Source organism: Terrapene carolina, unplaced genomic scaffold, assembly GCF_002925995.2.
Source record: "Terrapene carolina triunguis isolate 2854851 unplaced genomic scaffold, T_m_triunguis-2.0 Scaffold21, whole genome shotgun sequence".
Taxonomy (NCBI): Eukaryota; Metazoa; Chordata; order Testudines; family Emydidae; genus Terrapene; species Terrapene triunguis.
In genome coordinates this window covers 32,470,652-32,492,980 of record NW_020664372.1, presented here as the reverse complement: position 1 = coordinate 32,492,980, position 22,329 = coordinate 32,470,652, and the positions used below count along the sequence as shown (strand labels likewise).

The 22,329-nt window shown below is 42.1% G+C and overlaps 1 protein-coding gene across 3 annotated transcripts in view; it reads right to left on the bottom strand.

The window, feature by feature from the left end:
* ARHGEF7 (Rho guanine nucleotide exchange factor 7) overlaps window positions 1-22,329 on the bottom strand; it is a 207,814-nt gene that overhangs the window by 35,382 nt on the left and 150,103 nt on the right. For all 3 annotated transcript variants that reach the window (XM_026647573.2, XM_026647565.2, XM_026647572.2), the window contains exons 10-14: window positions 13,157-13,295; window positions 12,022-12,081; window positions 10,268-10,414; window positions 8,561-8,647; window positions 1,154-1,232 (exon numbers count right to left, since the gene is read on the bottom strand). In XM_026647573.2, coding sequence (XP_026503358.1) covers window positions 1,154-1,232; window positions 8,561-8,647; window positions 10,268-10,414; window positions 12,022-12,081; window positions 13,157-13,295 — 512 coding nt within the window. The remainder of the gene's footprint in view (window positions 1-1,153; window positions 1,233-8,560; window positions 8,648-10,267; window positions 10,415-12,021; window positions 12,082-13,156; window positions 13,296-22,329) is intronic.

The window sequence follows — 22,329 nt, the reverse complement described above, 5'->3', positions numbered from 1 at the left end:
CCAGTCTGGCTGCCTGACACTTAATCTAGATAATAAAACTGGGGTGAGAGTTGATCACCTGGGGGGAAGCAACTGGAGGGCATTATGAGGACAACGTCAGTGCTGCTAGCTGAGAAGAGAGTGAGCGAGAGGGTGGGTGGGCGGTCCTTGGTTGTTCTGGTTTGCTACCAGGTATGTGAGGTTAGATTTTCAGCTGCCTCTGAAAGCAGCAATTGGTAGCAGCAATAACTAGCTTTGGCTTTTTCTCCCTCGTCATATAGCCAGGAGGTTGTAACCGTTCTTTTGGCTGTAGACCTTGTGACCCTCGTGACACCTTCATCCCCCTGAGATTAAACTATTTCAACAGAATCTACTTGGGGCTACATCTTACATTTACCCAGAAACTGAAGCAGGTGCAGAATTCAGCAGAGCAGCCCACTTGCTATGCAGTATATTTTTCTGGGAGCACGTAAAACTTGTCTTCAGTAACCTGCACTGGATCCTTTTGGTTTCTGGGGCAATTGTAAGCTGTTGGTGTTGACCTATAAAACAATAAATGGCCAGGAATATACCTAAGCAACTGCCTCTCTCCCCATGAGAAACCACCAGTGGAGAAACCTGAGCTGAGGCCCCTTGGTGATGGGAGTTCGCTTCTGGTAGAAAGTTCTCTATTAGAGACCTTCTAGAATTTTTTTCCTTTCTTGGTCCAAAGTAGTAGCCTGAATTTGCTGACTGTTAGAGACAGGCTGCAAGGCTTGTCTTTTCTTCCTTGCTTTTAAAGGGAAGAGGGGGAGAAGAGATTTGTGAGGGTCTAGGCAATTGTGTTGATGGGGACAGGGGCATAGGGAAGAGCTTATGCTTAATATAAAATGTGCTGCTTGGGGTACACGGGAGAGAACTGTGGAGTTAAAATTATACAAAATAAACTGAGTGTCAAGGGCACGCACAGCCGGGATGGGCAGTCTTTTCTTTTTTTAATTTTAAACCTAGGAAGGCTGTGGAAACCCCGTCATTGGAGGTTTTAAAGAACAGGTAAGATGAAGTGGGATGATCGAGTTGTATTTAATCCTGCCTCAGCGCTGTGGATGGACTAGATGACCTCCTGAGGTCCCTTCCAACCCTATGTTTCTATGATAAACAAAAACAAATCAATAGAAATGCTCATGAACATTACCTGCTATTTCAAATGCATTTTTGTGATTTTCACTGTCTTCTAGCTTTGTGATGGTCATTCCTGTCATTGGCAGTTTTCCCTAGAAAAGTCATAACATGTTTTTTTCTTTTTCTTTTTAAAAACCCAAAGATGTTTAATAGCTAAACATATATACATTTAAAATATGCATAATTCAAACAGGCAAACAGATGATAAACCAGTAAATTGAAACGTACACATTAGATCAGCAATAATATTTAAAATTCCATGGGAAAAGGATAACCAAATTACATAGCTTTTTGTGCCAAGAACAACTACTGTGCTTAATATCATGAGTCAATTTGAAATCTGCCCAAGCTATGGGTAGTGCATGTAAATACATTACAATGCAAATTCACCAAGAGAGGACCTTGACCATCTGTGGATTTGAGACCTACTAGGAACACATATTTCCACCCGAGTTCCATACTTAGTGAAGTTGATAATTCAGTACTATAGATGGAACTTCTATCTGAGACAGTACTGAACCAAGACACCAGCATGATGCCAGCAGACCCTATGATACAGTGGAGGTGTCTTTCTAATAGCATGTAAAACTGAGGACCTGTCCCTTCTTGTCATCAAAGGCTATAACATCACTTTATGCAAGAGTACCAAGGTTTTAAACAGAACTGGGCATGTAATTCACAGTGAATAACATAGTCAACAAATTACACTTCTTTTTCTGACCTAAAATGGTCTGCAAGCAGACTGCAGTTTTCTCATGTTTATTTATTATTAAATTAAGATGATTCAATAATTTCTGCACATAATTTTTGGCCTGTAACTCATTCAAGTATTCAGTATTCAACATTTGAGCTCTTTTGATGGGATATATAGGCCACATGGTATGTTCTGTGTGCTAACTGGATGACTAACTCTTAGAATCAGGTTTCCAGTGTAAATAGGTATACATACAAATGGAAATTCCACAAATATTCACCTATTTTTGCTTTTTCAAATGCTGGTCCCTATGGGTATTCACCGTAGGCAACTCACAAGAGTACTCATTGAGGAGGAGGGTGCGAGGACCCGTGCTGCATTACGGAATACAGGACTGTTGAATCAAAGGTTATACCTGCTGAGGTAACCTGGACCACTGCATAGTGCCCGGTAAAGGTGCGTAGTAAGCACCATGTTGCCACTCTACAGATTTTTGGAGAGGTGCACCTTGGAGAAAAGCTACAGAGGTAGCATGCGCTGTATTCAAATGAGCCCTCAGCCCCTGAGGAGGATGGGTTTCCATTTGTTCAAAATGCAGCCAAATACAGCCCCAAATCCATTTCAACAGCCTTTGTGATAAAATTTCATCCGTTCAGTGAAGGAGATGAACAATCTTGGGAATTTTTTAAGGAGCTTTGTCCACTGCAGACAGACGGTCCATGAACAACCAAAGAATTAAGGGTTCTGTCTTCTCTAGTGATGTGAGATTTTGTGTAGAACACCAGTAGATGTATGGTCTGATTCAGGTGAAATTCAGAGGAACCTTTGTGATGAACCTGAGAAGTAACCTTAGGGACACTTTATCCCTATAAACACCATATAGGGAGTGTCTGCCATAAGCATCATAAGCTCCCCTATTCTCCAAGCAGAAGTAATTCCCATTAGGAAGGCTACTTTCCATGGAAAGATGGGGAAAGGAGCAGGGGCCAAGGGCTTGAATGGCAGATTCGTAAGTGCTGACAGGAGTAGACTGAGGTCTCAGTTAGGATTCAGTGCTGATACTGGAGGGAAGGTTCGGACTAGACCTTTTAGAAACCTCATAGTTGTAGGGTGGGTGAATATCAAGCAGTTATCTGTCAGAGGACGGAAAGCATTGATCACTGCCAGATGCATGTGCAACAAACTAATGGATAGTCCCAGTGACTTGAGGGAGAGAAGATATTTCAAGATGGCACAGATTCCAGAGTCTAGTGGAGCTACCTGGCGATGCACCAGATGGAGAATCTCTTCCACTTGGCAGGATAGTATTTTCTTGTGGAAGCCTTTCTGCTGTTTTGAGAATGAACTGACCAGCCTCTGAGCACAATATTTCCCTGCTTGATGCTGATCCAAACACTAAGCTGCTAGGTAGATGGATATCAGGCTGGGATGGATGGTTCTGCCTTCATCCTGAGTCAGGAGGTTCAGCAATTGTGCAAGCGGATGCATGGACACATGGACATCTGGAGGATGCTGGTAAACCAAAACTGTTTCAGCCATGTAGGTGTTGCCAGAATCGCTGTCAATTTGTCCTGTTTAAACTTGTTCAGGACTCAAAGTAAGAGGGAGGCGAGAGGGAAAGAATACATTAGTGACTCTCACCACTGAACCAGAAATGAATCCCCTCTGGAAATGTGCCCTTGCACAGCACAGGAGCAATAGGCTGGATACTTCTTGTTTACCCGGAGTGCAAAGAAGTCCCATGACGGTGACTCCTCCCCCACCTCCCAAGCTGGAAGATGTTCAGTACCACTGAGCTGTGAAGTTCCCAATAGTGCTGCCTGTGGAAATGTCTGCTGAGACTGTCTGCTAAGGTGTTCATTATTCTGGGAAAGCGCACTGCTGAGAGGGCAACCTGGTGTCAGGGGCACCGATTCCAGAGCCTGATGGCCTCTGTGCAAACATGGGCAGACCTTGCTACCCCCTGCGCTTGTTTATGTATAAAACTGTGGTTAAGTTGTGCAACATGACCAGAACACAATGGAAATGTGGGAAACGCAGAAACCTTCTGCAAGCCTCCTGCACTACTCAAAGTTCAGGTAGACTGATGTGTAGCTCAGATTCCTGTTGGGTCCAAGAACCTTGTGCTACTTGGTTGTCCAGATGTGCTCCCCAATCTAGGTGCATGTGATTAGTTTCTTTAAGGGATAGAGGGGACTTTCTTGTTTTCCCACCAGGTGAAAGAAGACAGAACGATCTGAGGGTTCACAACTCACTTATACTGTGCATAGCCATTCCTGAAAGCAACGAAGAAGGAGCCTGGAGAAGGGTGTTATGCACATGCAGCCGCCCATGTGGTCAAGAAGGACCAGACAGGACAAGCTGTCGTCTGGGGACTCAGTCAGAGCTGGGCAAGGAGGTCTGTCATCATGAGGAACCTGTCCTGAGGTAAGCAAGCTCTGACTGAAGTCAAGCCCAGAGGCACTCTAATTGAAGTGGACTTTTTGTAGCTTTACTTGAAGCCCTAAGGATTGCAGGAGGCTGAGGAGGGAGTGTACTGTCCACTGGACTTCCTGAGATGATTACTCTGCGAGAAGTCAGTCATCAAGATAAGGAAACACAAGGCTGCCCTGGCAATGCAAGTATGCTGCTACCACAGAGAGTACCTTCATTAATGTCCTTGGGGCCATCAAGACACTGAAGGGAAGGACTCTGTACTGGTAATGATCTAGGCCCACCGTAAAGCAGAGAAACTTCTTCTGGACAGGGTGAATGTCTATATGAAAATAGGCTTCTTTCAAATTGAGAACTCCAAATGGGTCGCCTTTGTTGAGGGAGGGGATTGTAGAGACTAGGATGGTCATCCTTAATCTCAAACGGCTATGAAGACGTTCAGTAGTTTGAAATCCTAGGATGGGTCTATCTGCCCTTTTTCTTGGGAATGAGGAAGTATCTCAAATAGAAACCTTGAAGAGGAATGGGGTCTATGGCTCCTAGCTGAAGATGGGAGCCTCTCTCCTATCTGAGAAAACTCTCATGAGATGGGTCCCTGAAGAGGGATGGGGAAGGGGATTTTGGTGTAGGGACAGAAGTAAATTCTATCATGTACCCATGGAGATGATCTCCAGGACCATCTTGTCTGCTATGTTGCTCACTGGGAAGAAGCGGAAGGCGGCCACCAAAGTGGGTGGGAGTATCCAGCTGTGTGGTGACAGGCTAGTGGCTCTCGATGATCCCATCAAAATGACTTCTTGGCAAGGGGTTGCTGATGAGGGGGAATTAATGACAGGGGTGGCTCATAAGCAATGTCAGCCAGTCCTGGGTGGCTCATAAGCCCATTGATGGAAAAAGGACTGGGGAGTGGGACGCTGTCTGTAAGGAGGTGGTTTAGAGTACTTCCTCCAAGGAATTGGAGTGTAAAATCCCTAGGGATCAGAGGGTAGCCCAGGAATCTCTGAGTAAGTGAAATGATTCATCTTTTTGCCCCCCTGAATGGAAGAGGAGATCCTCCACTGTTGCTTGGACATCCTTAGGGAACCCCGAGGAACTAAACCCAGAAGCCCACCTGATGACTACCGAAGTTGTCATGGAGTGGGAAGTGCTATCAACTACATTTAGTGATGCCTAGAGGAACAACCAGGCTATGAGCTTCCTCCCATCCAGGATAGCCTGAAACTTTGATCTGAGCTCATGAGAAAGTATGCTAGTGAACTCAGGTTATGATAATTAATAAAGTTATATTATACTATCAAAAATAGGAAGCTGGTGGAAGAGAAATTCTTTCTCCTGAGAAAGTCCAGTTATTTTTGCACTCTTCTTGGAAGGGGAAGACCAAAGCTAGTGTAGATGACTGTGCTCTGTAACAGCCTGTACACCAGTGAATTTGGGATGTGGTGGAAAAAACAGATATTCTGTCCCCCGTTTAGGTGAAACAGAGTATCTTTTCAATGTTCTTTTTGGAGTTGGGGCGTAGGCTGCTGGACTGTGCCAAACAGCCTCAGACAATTCCAGTATGGCCTTGTTGATGGGAAGCGCCACCTCGACAGGGCTTGTAGTCTGGAGAATGTCTAGAAGCTTGCGAGTAAGGTCCTGAACTTCCTCCAGAGGAACCTATACATTGAGCCTCTTCAGGAAGTATAATCATTAGGTGGCGAAGGGGGGGCCGGCGTCATTGTTTCATCAGGAGATGAATAGGAGAGAACCATAGCTGGTTTGGGCAGTACTCGCTGGTTGGGCTGTTCTTCCTCATAGTGCTCATGAGGGAATTGGGGCTCTTCCCTTGAGGTGATCTCTGACCATATTCCTGTTCCAATCCCATGTAGCCAGAAGGCCTACTGTAAGGATCCAAAGCACCTTAATAGGACCGAATGTAGGGTTGTATGGGCACAGAGGTGAAGAGAACCTCTGGTCCCGGGCCCAACAGTATGACTTGTGGGAGGCGACAGGGCACCCATGAGACTCTGGAACCCCTGTCGGGCTAGTGTCCTGGCTTGAGACCACTGGAATGGCCAGTGCATCATCCTCTGTTGCAAACTCACTAGAGGAATAAGAGTCCTCAGCGTCCACGGGTGGAGCCATTTGTACCACATCCCTTGAGATGCCACGGCTGGCAGATGGAATTGGTGAGTGCTGCATTACTGGTGCTGGCAGCTTGATGCCATGGCTGGTGGAAGGGACTGGCGAGTGGCATACCAACTGTGTAGGAAGCTGTTTGGAGATTACCAGATCTGAGAGAAGCATCGACTCCAGGTCAGTATAAACCATTAGGTCCTTTCCAACCTTGTATGCAGCCATCTCTCAAATTCCAAATTAGGACGTATTTGATGGAGTTCTCCATGAAGCCACAGCCAGACCCTGGGACTTCTGACTCCCAGTGGAGAACAGGAGGGGCTTCTATGCACAGATAGGTCCAACGGTACAGATTTGGGATGGCAGTAGGTGTTCGCAGTGGCAAATCCCTCTTCTTCTTGCAGTGCAGAACCACTTGTGCAGAGGGTGACCACTCTCTCCTCTCCTTTGCTGATGCTGGGCCAGACCATTCCCTTACATAGGTGGGACGGTGTTTGGGTGTCCTGGCTCTCAGTACTGCTGGTACTGGCCGATGCTCCCCGGGAGCTCCAGACACACCCATACTGGGGCACAAAGTTTCTGTGCCTGACTTAGAAGGGGTAGAAGGAAGGCAGATCTCTTAGAGAATTTAGGAGGGGATTTCTCTCACTTCTTATGAGGCTGTTTTTCCTTTCTGTTCTCCCGTCTCTGCTTGCTAGAGAGCTTAAGTCTGGACTCAGATGAGCCAGGACTGGGAAGCACCGGGTCTGGAGGGGCGCTAACAGGGAGATCACACCAATGGACAGGGAAGTCAGAAGTCCCAAGGTCTGGCTGTGGCTTCATGGAGAGCTCCATGAGATGCCTCCTAACTTGGAATTTGTGAGATTGTTCCAGACAAGGTTGGAAAGAACAACAAAGCTCACACATACGAGACTCCCAAGACAGTACAGGCAGGAGGCCTGGGAATCACTAACCAGGAAGACCGGAGGGCAGCCCAAACAGGAATTGAAGCCAAGAAACTAACCTCAAACTAACTAACTACATTATTTAACTAACTAATTAACTACAGAAAATAACTGTTTACAAAGAAACCTGAGTTGAAGGCAGGAACACTAGCAAAGCTGAGGACACTGGTGAAGTTCCATCTTGTACCATGAGCAGTAGAAAGGAACTGGAGAGGCGGTCAGTCCGCGCTGCTCCTTATGCCCTTAGTTCGAAGCACAAGGAGGTGCAGTGTGCAGGTACAGCCCAACGCCCACTGCTAGAAAAGAATCTTCCTGTCTTGTGTGCCTGGAGTGTGTGCACGCCCACAGTGAATGGCCATTGGACTCACCACTCAAAGAATAACCAAACTTTTCATAGGTGGCCACCAACTGCATGTTCCTTATTTTCAGTGTGCCTAACATGAGACACCGGGGGCCAGATTTACAGAAATGCTGAGCACTTGCTGCTGCAACTGAAGTCAATGGAAGCTGAGCTTCGAACATGTGTGTTGTATAATGCAAAGTAAATTCAGTCCTAGGTGTCTACCTCACTTCACTGGGATATTGTGAAGATAAATTCATTAATGACTGTTAAGCACTCAGTTATTACGGTGACAGCATCTCAGAAACACCCATAAGGAAGTTAGTGATTTTTTAATGCAGTGCAGAGTTTGGACAGTGAACGTTAAATAAGGCCTGGGGCCACACTGTGAATGTGGACTATAAAAAACACTAAATGAAAAAGGGGACTTCTGGAAAAAAAATAGTATGTGATTATAGAATTAAAGACTGCATCATAATGCATACACGTAAGGAGACTGAATGAAGGTTGCATGGGCAACCTTAATTTTGGCATTTCCTGACTTCTGAGTGCTTGACTTCTCAACCTGGATGCTTAACAGTTTATGTATTATTATTAATAAGCTCTTCTATAGCGTTTTCCTTTATAAATCTAAGAGCACTTAACAGAAAGTATCAGTAGTAGGGAAACAATAGGACAGAGATGAAGTTACTCGCCTACGTTCATATAGCAGATCAGTGGCAGAAACAGAACTTAGGTCTCCTGACTCTCAGTCCAGGATCCCAATAGCTGGACAATTCTGCCTCTCAGAGTACATATACATACTGAATACATATAGAAAGAGAAGTGAAAAGAAGTTTAGAAAGCTTTTTTTAAGTTTGCTGTAAATAACCATGGTTAAAACATCTGTTTTACCTGATAGATAAACCCACTCATCCTAGGGCTGGCAGACAACATAAGCAAAATATTAGGGAACAGAAGAAGATATCTTTCATTCTTTTCCTTATGAAAAAACAAAGAAAATAATTAAAAATAAAATAAATATACGGCAGTAGACCCTAACTTTTTTTTATTTAAAACATTCACTGGTGTAGTACCAATACTACTGTACTTTTAGCAAAATTAAACCTATATGTACTTAGCAATAAGTGGAGTCAAACTGCACTCAATTTTCTGTTCAAAAAGGTTTGTGACAAGCTCTTGTATTCAGGTTTTTATAATGCAAGTTACTTGAAGAAATAAACCTCAACAGTAGCAACTGACTACACTGCCACTCAAGGGATTCCTGTTGCATATGAGACATTCCATTCATGCTAGCTATCTCTATTTAGGAGTTATTTTTCTTTTTAAGCAAAATATTTACCATTTTCCCTCTCTGCCCCTCCTAAAAGTTCTCTTAATCCAAAGCATTCTAAAGGAGTTTTTCAATATTTGTGTATACTATGGGCCAGTTCCTCAGTTGGGATAAAATGCACAGCTACTTATAAATTCATGGCCAATAAGCTAAGTGACCTGAGCTGAGGATCCAGCCCAATGTTTTCATATGCATTTGATAAGAGATAAAACAGAGTATTTGAGGGAGTCTGGGTTTTTTTTGGGTAAGACATATGTTTATGAGTGTTATAAAAGAACCTAACTTGTTACAGTGCAAAGTTGCCCTATGGCAGAAATCTAGATTTGTACCATTACTTTTTTTGGTGCAAGCTTTGATTTTAAATGGTTTTAAAATCTTCTAAAATTCAGGATAGTGCATCTGATATTTTAAATTTTTCTATGCGAAAACTTTGCAACCCCACTCCTTGAGTTTTTCCCTGCCTTCCCACTTCAATTTAGCTGGCTATAGGTCCGGCCTCGATTGTGACACAGAGACCACCCCTAGAGAGTAACTCATAATTCAGGTCCAGTCAGTTCTTTGGCCTCTCTGCCAACAAGGTTGTCAATTAGTGTCAACTGTGGTGATGGTTTTTGTGACGTGGTTGCTTGTGTATTAGGAAATTGAGACAGAGATCTTCAATTATTTTATATAAGACACTGCACATGGGTCAGAAAGTAAAGATTTCCGATCACTACAAAGCAGAGCTGGTATTAAAGCAATGACCTCAAGGTGAAAGGCATTACGATTCCCCAGAGTCACTCAGTCCCCTGATTTTTGTCTTTTTAATAATTAATATTTGAGGAAGGTGTCCAAAAACCCCATCAACCAAGGAGGAGTATGTCTGGGACAACAGCAACATAAAATAAGTATTTCCAAATTGTTTTTACATGTAGTAATAGCTACCGGGGCAAATTATTTTGTAATGTAACCAATACACAGAGAAAATTCTCTTTAATTTGCACTTTGGACTCTCTTACAACCCCTTAAGACTTTATAATGTTTCCAACAACTCTATCTGGCTATACGATTTAGTCAGCTTTTAGCGGAGCTTGCACATCTTAAAGTAGTTTCCTCCATTTATAAGGACACTTAGGTTAAACAAAATACTACATAAAATTTGTTCAGTCTATATTTTTTTTCTTGGAGTGGTCTTCTTGTTTCTACCGCGCACAATCTATTATTCATTGTTAATTGTAGTTGCAAGAGAGGAACAGAAAAATATTTAATGAAAACTTGAACTGCGTTACCTCACTTCCAGCACACTGAATCATGACCTGGGACATGTAAATTACATTGCCCAGTGTTTTAATGTCCTCTCCCTCCCAGCAGCGGATGGCTTCTGTCAGTATTTGGAGTTCAAGTTCTTTTCTTTTCCGTACTTCTTGACATTGTGCCTGTTAAAGATAGGGAAGGTGCTAATAAGGTGGTGTCTGTGTGAACTGTATTAGGAGTCAGTATCAGCAGAAGTAATTACTTGTCCTCAGTGCTCGGCTTGGAGTATAAAATAAAGCTTTCAAGTGTGAAATATTTCTTTCAGTGGACTACATTAAAGTACCTTTTGAAAATTTACATTGTTAATTACAAAACTACTACACCTCTACCCCGATATAACGCGGTCGCGGGGAGCCAAAAATCCCTACCGCGTTATAGGTGAAACGCCGTTATATCAGGGTAGCGGTGGCAGGGCTCCAGCGGTGATTTAAAGAGCCCGGGGCTCCGGCCGCAGGGAGCCCCAGGCCCTTTAAATCACCAGCCGAGCCCCACTGCCGCAGCCCCGGGGTAGTGGCAGCAGGGCTCCAGCGATGTTTTAAAGGGCCCTGGGCGCCCCGCAGCAACCGGAGCCCCGGGCCCTTTAAAGCGCCGGTGAGCCCCACTGCCGCAGCCCAGGGGTAGCGGCGGCAGGGCTCCAGCGGTGATTTAAAGGGCCTGGGGCTCCCCGCAGCAGCTGGAGCCCCGCTGCTACCGCGCTATATGCGAACCTGTGTTATATCGGGTCACGTTATAGTGGGGTCAAGGTGTACTTTTCTTTTAATTTAATGATCTCAACATCCCTTTAAAAAGTCACCACCTTGTTCTTCTTCAGGGCTCTCCTAGAGAGCCACTTCTAATGTTATGCCTATTATTCACTCCCAAACAATAACCGACTAGCCCAGCAGAAAGCAGGAATACAGATCTAATTCATACTCCCTCCCTTATCCTTTCTGCTGTTTGTTCTCCCACTTGTCTCATCTGGTCTGAAACTCTTGGGGGCAGGGACTGTTTCCTCCTACTTGTTTTTACAGCACCCAACAAAAAGGGACCCCAGGTCTCACAGTGGCCACAAAATATATATAACAAAGTCACACTAGTGGCGCAGCCCCATCCAAAAGGAAACACACAATGTTGACAAAAAGTGTTAGTGGGTTGCACACATATGTCACTAACAACCACACCTCTTATTTCTTTGCTTGGATACCCATGTTAGAACTGACAGGTCTTAATCCCCCAACCTCTCAGCTCGTCCATTCTGGGCTTCAGTGATGTAATGCTCATTTTTACTCTAGTGCCTTTGCACTAGGGACGTACACTATAGGCTGGACTTCTTAGCCCACTATCGCCACATTCCCTAAGTGGCACAAAAAGGCCATATAGTGGCTGGAGGAGGCCAGAGACAAGTTCTTGGTGCAGGTGAGGCCTCTTCTGGTGTAAAGCTAAAACAGGGATGATCTGGGAGCAAGGAGTGGACTGGAAAGGGAGGGCTCTGCTACACCTAATTTTCAACTGATATTAAGTTAGGGCTGCTAATGTACTGCCTTAATTTCCAGTGGGACTGGGCAAACAAGAATGAAGGAGCTGGAACAGGCTGCCAGCAGACACCTCCCACACACTTCACTATGCCTGAGCATAGCATCAAGCCCTACATTTCTAAAGATTTCACATGTCAAAATATTAACTTTTACAGGGCATGAAATTAGGAAGCATTCTCCCAAATAAATACATATCTACTCTTCAGAATTCTTACAGAAAGGTTTTTGAAGGCTGTCATGGATTTCTGAATGTCTGGTCGATCGGGATGATAATCCTAAAGACAAAAACAATAGTACTGTAATTCCCGGTGATGGTAATGAAATGTTTCCTAGGAGGCATAGTAACTACAGTATAGACAACTTTGTAACAACCCTTTTTGTTCTCCTCTTTATGCCCTCTTCATTGCCTCCTTCCATTGATATAACACTTGTAGCAAGAATGCAGAAACTCTCATGATGTTACTACTAACGCTATTCTTTCATGAACCCAAGAGACAGTGTCTGGAAAAATATACCTGACTTAGATTTCAACAGATTACTTGCAAACTTAAGTTTCTGCCATTAGTACTCCCAGAGCAGCCTCCAGCCCATGTTTCTGCCCTTTCCTATTGTCACAGTTAAACCACGCTCTTCTTTTCAGGTTATGCTAACATGGAACACTATCAGAGCTGGCAAATCATATACATGACACACCAACTACACCCCCTCAATTTTTTTTTTAAATAAAACATTTAAATGCAAATTTAGGCCCTTCAAACACCACCACATTAGAACACTTCCAGGTCTCATTGTCAGGCATAGTCCAACAGAAGTAAGTGAGACAAGATCAAGTAGGGAGTGTTTGAACGACTAGACCACTACTATGAAAAAAAATCCTTTTTTGTAAGATAAAACCTAGAATAGTCTTAATTACAGTTTTTAGGAGACCGGTTCAAAACACAATCCACCTGGAAATCTTGAGGATCAGCTCCATCAGTGAGAAATTCAGATTCCTAGGTGGGTTTTGCTTTACGCTTACTGAGTTTTTCAGTTAATCTGATTACAATGAGTTTTAAGCCTACTGCCTCTCTTATTTTAGAAGCAGGGCTCAAGTCGTGCCGGAACGCCATTTGGGCACTTTTCACGGTGTTCCGGTACCTCCAATACTATCACTTCATGAGTGATAGTGCTTTCTGCCCCCTCCACCCCCCGCTTTTTTTTTTAAATGACTGGAGCACTGTTCAGAAGGCAGAAAGGAGAGAAGGAGAGACAAGGAACACAATCTGGGGACCAACATGCTTGACATGTACCTTTAAAACAACTGTTGTCAAATCATCATTAAGATGGAACATAAATGCTGATAAGATATACCTCCATGTGCCTTTCAAGCTCTTTGAGTAACGTGGGGTATTTATCCAGGCGCATGAAAGGTTTGCTGAGGCCAGTGGTCAATACAAGGATCCCAGGGCTGTTGGCACCTTTCATTTCCATAAATTCTCCTAGTTCCTCACTGCACATGCAAAATATTTAAACAAATGAAGAATTAATTATCAACAGATGAAAAATAAATTAGACTCTTGATTATTCTGATCCTTCTGCTCAAGGGGAATTTTGCCTGAGCCAGCAAGAGATGAAAATAAACAAGAAGTAATTCAAATACAAAATATGTATTTTTATTGATTGTTTATCGTTCCGAGATGAAACTCTGATGAACTTGTAATACAAGGATACCCCTAGGGTGGGGTATTAAAAGACTACACTTACCAGAGCGCTTGAGAGAGCTCGGATGAATTCTGATAAGCTTATTAGCATGCGTGCAGATTCTTTTATTATTTTTATGTTTTCTCTGTAATGTTTTATACCTAAATTCCCTGAAAGTTGACATGTGGATTTGGGAATTACTGGGGTTCCCAAATGAATTTCTTTTAAATAACTAATTAGTCCCTGTCAGGTCCTGTAACTGGGCAGTCTGAACTAGTGATCAGAGCCGGGGCGGAGTCAGGGTCACAGAAGTCACGCCAAAGGTCAAAGCCAGAGTCTGAAGCCATATCAAGGGTGAATCCAGAGTCAGAGTCAGGAGCCACATGAAGTGTCAGTGCCAGAGTCACACCAAGGGGTAGGTTGGAATTGGGGTCAGAAGTCACGCTAAGGGTCAGGCCAGAGTAAGTCACTGGAATTAGGGAAGGGACACAGGAACCAGGAGCAAGAAGTGGAAACCAGGTGAGGAGACAGGAACTAGAATCAAGGTGTGATAACAGGAGCAAGGAGAGGAAAGCAGGCAAGAAAGGAGAAAGTTGGTCTCAATAATCTAGTCAGCACCTGGCCTAGTGACTAGCGGGTCAGACTAGAGGTGAGACAGGAAGCTTTATGCCTGGTCCAATCAGCAGTCTGTTGCTAGTCACCTGATCCAGCTGAATCAGTAGGTGTAGCCTCTGCCTTTGGGGTGTTAGATCAGTTCCCTCATGTGATCTTGCAGCAGGGGGCAGCTGTGGTGGAGCCTTCCAAAAAGTGTGGGGGGTTAAGGGTCCCCTCCCCCTGTGGCCCCTTCCGCCCCCGGCCCCGCCCCCGGCCAAGCCACAAGCCGGAGCTGACCGGGAGCCGTGGACCCTCCACCTGCCTGGGATAGGGTGGGGACTGAAAGCAACCCCCAGCTCATGTCCCAGCCCGGGGGTCCCCCGCCCAGGGCAGGTGGAGGGTTTGTAGCTCCCTATAGCTGCCCATGCGGCTCTCCCTGACCCATCTCTGACTGGGGGACGGGGCCTTGGAGCTGCCGCCCAGCCATGGTAAGAGCCACGTGGCCAGCCAGCTGTGGGGAGCTGTGATACAGACCCTCCACCTGCCCTGGGTGGGGGGCCCGGGGCAGGAACATGGGCTGGAGGCTGCTCTCGCCCCTCCACCTCACCCTGGGCAGGTGGAGGGTCCACGGTGCAGTGCCCCATGCTGCCCGGGCTCCCCAGCCAGGCTCCAGCTGCCGGCTTGGCCAGGGGGGACTAGCGCAGGGAGGCCTGTAGAGAAAAGTGGATGGGCCATGGCCCCCTCCCCCAGTTCCGGAACCCTTGGCAGGGGGTAATGTTCTCGCTTGACAACCCATGGGTTCGGGTTCAAGACCTGCAGCATCATCAACTCTCCATGTCTCCCAAAATCAGTTAAGGGCACAAACAAGTCCTTGCTAAAAAAATCCCAACAGATTCAGACTAATGAGGGATTTCAAGGCCAAACTGTGTTGGAGTTATAACAAGGCAAAATAGATAAATAATTTAAATAAAACTACTTTCTGAACATTTTCAAGAAGTAGAGCTACCTGATTTTAATATGTGAATCTCCAGAATGCCTCATCAGACCTGCCTTAAACTTCCCAGAACAATTCTGTCTAACCTGGCATAAAATCACATTGATTTTAGTAACTGATTATTATTTGTGTCTGATAGTACTCAAGATGTGCTATTATGTTTTCCAAACAAAAATAAGGCTCAATCCCTATTCCAAATACAACACAATTTAAAGTCAAACAAGTTAGCAAGGGTGAGATTGTCAAAAATTGATCTTATGTAAAATTTACATTAGCAGCTATGGAAAGTCTATAGCCTCTCCATACCAGCAGTTTTTTTACTTACTAGTTCTAGACTCAGTATAAACTCCATTTGGAAGGGAAACTATGTCTTCATACTTGCCTGGACAATGCCAGGCATACCCATGGATGGCACTATACATAAGTGACCTTTATCTAAATATGAACAAAGTGATAGCTATTTCCTTTATTGAATATCAGGCAAATGTTTAAACCTATTATTTACCTCTTTACCCAGATCTTGTTCTCCCCACTTATGAACGCTATTTGCCTTCTTTGTCCTGCTCCTCCCTTATAAATTACTTCCTTCACATTGTCTGCTCCTCCACCTCCCTTCATGTAACACTATCCAATTCAATGTTTGGGTAGCCTCCCTTTGCCCCTCAAAAAAAACACTCACCTGTTCCATGATGCATTCCAACCACAAAGATCACAGCCCACTCTTTTACGGTAGCTGTTTTGTACTGGTCTGTACAGCACCAACATGTACCTTTAGACTATACTATACATGAATCCTTGCCCCTCATCATTCAGCACATTATAGGCACTGCACACGGTTGTTTACATTTGATGGCATAATATAAATAATATTTGCTGATCTATCTTCAAGTACAATGTCCCTTACTTACCAGGTCCTCTTACTATAGAGCAATTATGATCACTGAATCCCTTTCCCACCACCAAAACACAAACTTCTGCTCCTTGTGCTGGCCAAATATTTTGGGAGAAAATACTATTGTTCCAATTGTTTCTGACTTTGGCACCATGGAGGTTTCAATGGGCCACAGATTTGGCAGGGTATTGGGGAAGAGCCAGTATGAAATACTGCCCCATACAAACCCATGACCTCTGAAATAAAGACAAATATTATCCTTAACTTTTTCCATTGTATGCTTTGTGATTCCTTCCTGTATTTGTTGACTTCAACAGTATTTTCTGAGTTAGTCTCTGTTCTTCAAAACAAAAGATACCTTGCAGAGTGTTGCATCAGTTTATTTGCTCAAAGCATGAAAACACAAGTTTTAAACCTAAACCAATTTTAAACAGATTCAAAACCTGGAAAAATACGTGTATTAACGGAAGCATCAAAAGACCATTTAATAGAGTGGTGTTAATAGATGTAATTATAATTGAATTACACAGTTTTGCTCCTAACATTCCTAAAATGACGTTTTCTTTCACACGGTACTTCTCTAAACTTTAGTCTTGTAAGATTTGTCATGCTAACTTGTACAAACAGCAGGATTTTAAAAAACGAGTACATCATTATTCTTTTAATGTAACTGACATTGAATTATTCAGACAAAAACATTCTAGCATGCAGACCCTATTAGGAGTCTGTTCAAGCCCATCAAAGAGTCTCCTAGATGTGCAGTTTCATGAATATCCTTGGATTCTTCATGTCTGATAAAGACCATGCAAACAAAATGGAACTTCATTCGGATAATAGAACAATGTACTCTCAGTGAAATATGACTTGTTTATCCAACATATTTTTCAATGCTGGAACACAACACTACTGGAGCTGGGGAACAAACTGCAGGTCATACATCAGTTTTATTTACTTTTTCACCGGATCATGAGAACTAAAATCAATGCCGTTAGCTCAAGATCACAGCTGTTTTGACAAAGACAAAGGCTCTTTCATATCATGCAATTTTGACTGGCACGTACAAGTTTAGCACAGTGTATCGCCTCTATAGTTACTGAAATGACACAGTTAAGAAGCAGAGCACACACAAAAAGAAGCATCATTTAACTGAGCACAAAGTAACAATTATGCTTTTGGAATAATGTATATTTTTAAAAAGGCTAAATGATCAAACCTATGATTTATTCAGAATAACTGATCATGAATACCTGCTTTTTGAAGAACAACAAATAGGGTTATTTCAATATGCTACTTGTGTCATCTTACAGAATTAGTATATGAATAAAAGCATACTGAAGGCCTTTGTTCTATAAAGTGATCATTACAACTTCTAGCCTAAGGTCTGCGGTTCAAACTAAGGCTATCTTAGCAATGCTTTTAGAAATCAGCACTACAACTTCTGTCTTTAAAATGTATCAATATTCACACCTTAGTACGTATAGCTCCATAATAGACTCAAAGGTTACAAAACAGGCAGTTTTACAAAACAGATGAGAAAAAAGCTAAAACAAGAAAGAATCACTCAAAGTTCAGACTGCCAATACTAATTTGGAGGGCAGAAAAAGCTACATAATATATCAGACACAAAAACCAAGAGCTAAACATGCACTTTAAGACTTTTTTTTTTAAACTTACACTTCTGAAGCAGATCTTTGTTTATAGTAGATAGAACATGAACTCTCACTGCTGAGGGGTCTGAGGACAGCACATAAACATCGCATTCTGACAACGTTACAGCAAGACCTTGGCTCACTTAATGAACCTAAGTCTTACAGCTTCTAGTTCTCTAGTGCTGAATTTCTCGAAAGAGCTCCTTACTCTGGGACTGTTGCTTAGAGAATGACATCAGCCTACACGCTTGCACGCTCTGGGATACACAAAGCGGAGGAGGTACAAAGAGTTTTCTGACTCAAACTTATCCGTATTCCACGCTCCAATTATTTGGAGTAACTAATGTACAAGCTCCACAGATTTATCCAAACTGCTATTAAGGTGAGGATGTAAAGTATAAATACAGCAAATGCTTGACAGGCATTATCCAATAAAGCTGAAGTCACAATATCTAAAAAAAATTGATATTGTTTTGCATATCTTTTAAAAGCTTTAAATTAAGGATAATTTCATCTACCATTGAAAATCGACTCATTTTAAGTTTTGCACTGGCAAAGAAAAAAGCTAAACATATTTACAATAATAATGATTCTGGCTTCTTTTTGGGCCATTAAATAATTTTCTGTATTGAAAATGTTATTCTTTTTTCCATTTATTTTGAGATTATGCGCTATTCACTATCTAATAAAGTAAACTTTAGTTTGTTTGATTTTTTAATCTGAGCAAAAATTCTTTTATTTTTTTCAGTCCATTGTTCACAAGTTTAAACACATATATCACACTTGGCACCCACATACTTAATGTTAAGTTAAGGTTATGCCCCTCATATTTCTTCAGAACAATTACACAATAATAAACACTTAAAGCGATTTTTCTTTTTAAAGATGTCATCACTCCTTCCCCCCATCAAATAGGTTATGTTTCCTTCGTTTTATGGATAGGCCATTTAAGGTCCAACTCCAACTCCTTTTTACATTAATTCTCCTTGGGCTTTTTTTCTGGAGTTTCCCTCACAATAGATTTGGTGGCTTGGACTCCTCCCCAGGCCCACACACATCCCCTCATGCCTCCGATAGAACAGATGCCATGTCTTGACTATTTTTCCTGTCCATTCCCTTCCCGCTCCCCAATTATGTCTCCATTCGTTACCTCCACTCCCCCGCCCCCGTCTTCTTTTTTCTTATTATTTTGCTCCATTCCCCTGCTTCTTCCCCCTGCGCCTTCCCTCACAAGAAGACAAGCAAGTTATCAACGTGCAGTAATGTATCTCATCAAAGCCAATGCTACTTAGTAGGCATTGAATATGCATCTTTAAATATCCCTCACTTTACTGCTACTTCTATATACATTGAAATACCTCCCCCTGGAGCTGGAAATTTTCTGTTTATCTAACAATGTCTCCAAATACATAAATGTCCACCCTATAGGGATGGGATTTTCAAAGCAGTCTAAGGGAGTTAGACACTCAACTCCCACTGAAATGAAGTGACGCAGACAAGATCATTAAGGGATAAGGTGGAGAGGAAGAAAGGAACTTAGAGGACGCTAGCAGGCACTAAAAGTGAGAGACAAGAGTAGCAGACTAGAAGAGGGGAAATGAGGGAGAATATGAAGTACTGATTTCCAACATACAAGTCTTCATGTCAGAGAGTTCCATCAAACTTATTTACGTCTAAGTTGACTGCATCCTTTAAAAATCTAATCAGTATCAAAAGATTGAAGTTTCTGGTGAGACACCTGCATCTAGACCCCTGTAGTTTTATAATCATAATTTCCTATTTTTTATAATTTTTTCTCTCCCTTGTTGACATTATACGTGAGAGTAGCTAAGGGGTTTATTCACATGCGTAAAATTCCCGGATCAAGGCCTGACTACATGTAAAGAACTGTCAAACATACAATGTAAACAGGAAAATTACAGGGAAAATATTTTTTCCTCTAAGCTTGTACTTAGTCAGCTTACACATTACTTGTAGAGTTTAAAAAAAACAACAACCTGAAGCTGATAAATTCCCCCCATAACAAAGACTCAGGAATTTTTTTAAGAAAAAGCCTGGTTAGGTTTATTCCTGGGAAAGAAGCTGATGGCTCTGAAATAATCCATGGCATATAAACACACTGGCCCAATTTCACAAAGAACGGTATTCACTGGAGGAATACTACCTTGGTTAGTGACCCTAATGCCTGGATAAAGTTACACTCCCACAACTGAAACAGAATAACAGGATGAGTTTAGACTGTCCAAACTTAATGGAGGAGGTGAAAAGTGAGAGTTCTTGTCTGAAAGCAAGCAACAACTCAAGAACAGATGGCCCATCAATCAAACTTAAGCATGCATTACACGAAATATTGCCCCCATTTTTGCACGTTCATTCATGAAAATTTAGGATTCTGGTTTTTATTTTCATTTATTTCAATGGTTTATTTTTGACTACTTTAGTACTTTGAATTCAGAGAAAAGAAGAACAATGTATGTTTGTGGCTTTGTAAATGTGAACAAGACTCTGTTTCATCCACAATGAAAGTAATAAAAAAAAAGACAGAGAAACTACCCCAAAGCTTTTTTAAACAGTCGTTTATTGTTTGTATCCTATATTTCAATACTGTAACTGTACAAAAAGCCTCTTTTCATGCTGATGCTATCTATATGTGACTAAGAAGAAAACTATGAAGAACATGAACAGGAAGTGATACAGACTGGAATTTACAATGGCTGGTGCAAACAGCAGGTTAACTCCACTCAATGTACCTTTAAAATAAATCTTGTCATTTTCTCGCTCTCTCTCTCTTTTTTCAACTGATGCTTGAAAAATTACACTTCACCCAGACTACACTAGATTTCCAGAGAGCAAGAAGTCTGTTGGTGTGAATAAAAGAGGGTACACCAGCATGAAGCAGGAAACGGATGATCAAACGGGTGAAGAGTGTGCTAGATGTTGGAAATGCCTTCAACAGGACTCACTACAGTTTTTTATACTGTGCATTAAAGAAATCTGAATTAACTTATTTTTTTCATTTGTTGGACTAAAGCCTGAAATGAACGTGACCCTGAAAGGGGCAGAGCACCTTCTGGTTCCACTGTCCTCAGTGGGAATTGAGGGTGCTCAGCACCTTAGAGGATCAGGCCTTATAAATCTTCCCCATCTCTTCAAAACATAGATGCAGCCTCAAAACTCTTGCAGCCTTCCTCCTTTCTGAGCCTCTATGGAACCTCCCCTCCAAGATTTGAGGGATGACTGAGAGCAAGCCAACAGACGTTCTCAACATCTGACATAAATGACGAAAAAATAAGCATATATATAGGTCTCAGTCCTGCTCCCACTGAAGTAAATGGCAACACTCCTTTTAGCTTTAATAGGATCAGGTTTGAAGCCCCCACTCTTTAAAAATTGGTATGACTTCAGACTAAGTAAAACACAAGGAGATGGGTTTCAGCGACGAGAGTATAAGAGTGACCAAAATAAAATAAAATAAAATAAAATCACAGCAAGGGGAGCTGCTCTCGGCATTGGGGCTAGAAGAGTTAACTCAATAACGCTAGTCTGAATTGCATGCTGAACATTCAAGGAAATTAAAGCCAATGTATGTCCTGATAGGAAAGCGGTGTTTTAACATATATATTTTGGCAGTGTTCACCTCAACTGTATCTCCATCCCTTAACACTTTAGTTGAATTTTAACAGGCATCAGGATACCAACTCACTGCAATTTACAGCTTGATATTTCTTTTGAAATATGAAGCAGTAGAATCCAGCAACCTAATGTTTCCTTCAAAAGGACTGGATGGACGCTTATCGTATGATCTTGATATTATTTCATTCAACTGGTACAAATGCTACAATGAATGCTGTAAAATGGTTTCTATTATAACCCATATTTTTGCATGCTCGTGACTATGAAAAATTCACCTGTATGGATGAACTTCTTCCTGATTGACGGTCAATTTTTATCATTATATTTTTTTTAAAGCTAGAACAAAATCCTTCAACAGCTCTGGAATTTTATGGAAGTGAAAAAAATACCATTTTTAACAATTAAAATAATCCTTTTAAAAAGTCTTAGCTACAGTAAGAATATCGTAAATGTTTTTTTATAACTTGGCATAGACTTAGTCCTCTTTGAGGACCAGTGGCTTTGATAAATTGCAGAAAACTTGTTTTTGGTTTTTTTTACGTAGCAAAAGTTATGATTTTAAAATTGTATACTGAGTACATGAAGTGTACCATTTTGTAGGCAAGGGCTATGCACAAGTTTTTAGTTACTGAAGTGCACAGAGGCTGAGTGCAAGGAGGGTACAATCTCTGATGGAAAAGCTGTAGAGTGTTAGTTCCAAGCCATTTTTCTCTCTCAAATACTATTAAATCAGTTGCACAATGTACAATTCAAATCCCAAAAGTCAGTGAATGAATTCAGAGTACACATGTAATATTCTCTACCTTTTTCTTGTTCTTATTCATGTTTCTTCTGTTAAATACATACCATAAACATATACAGGCTTTGCAATGCAACTGAGCATTGCTTTTGCAATCTTAACTTTTCCATTCTCTGATTTAGTGTAAATTTTACTGTGCAATCTTAACCTAGTTTTTGGCATTTAGTAATTGTAAGGAAGTTCCCTCATTTACTGTTTTAGATGCTGCTATCCCTGAACCTCAGAGTAAACTAAACATCTCTCACAGATCTTTATGTTAACAGAAAAAGTTCTACGTAACTA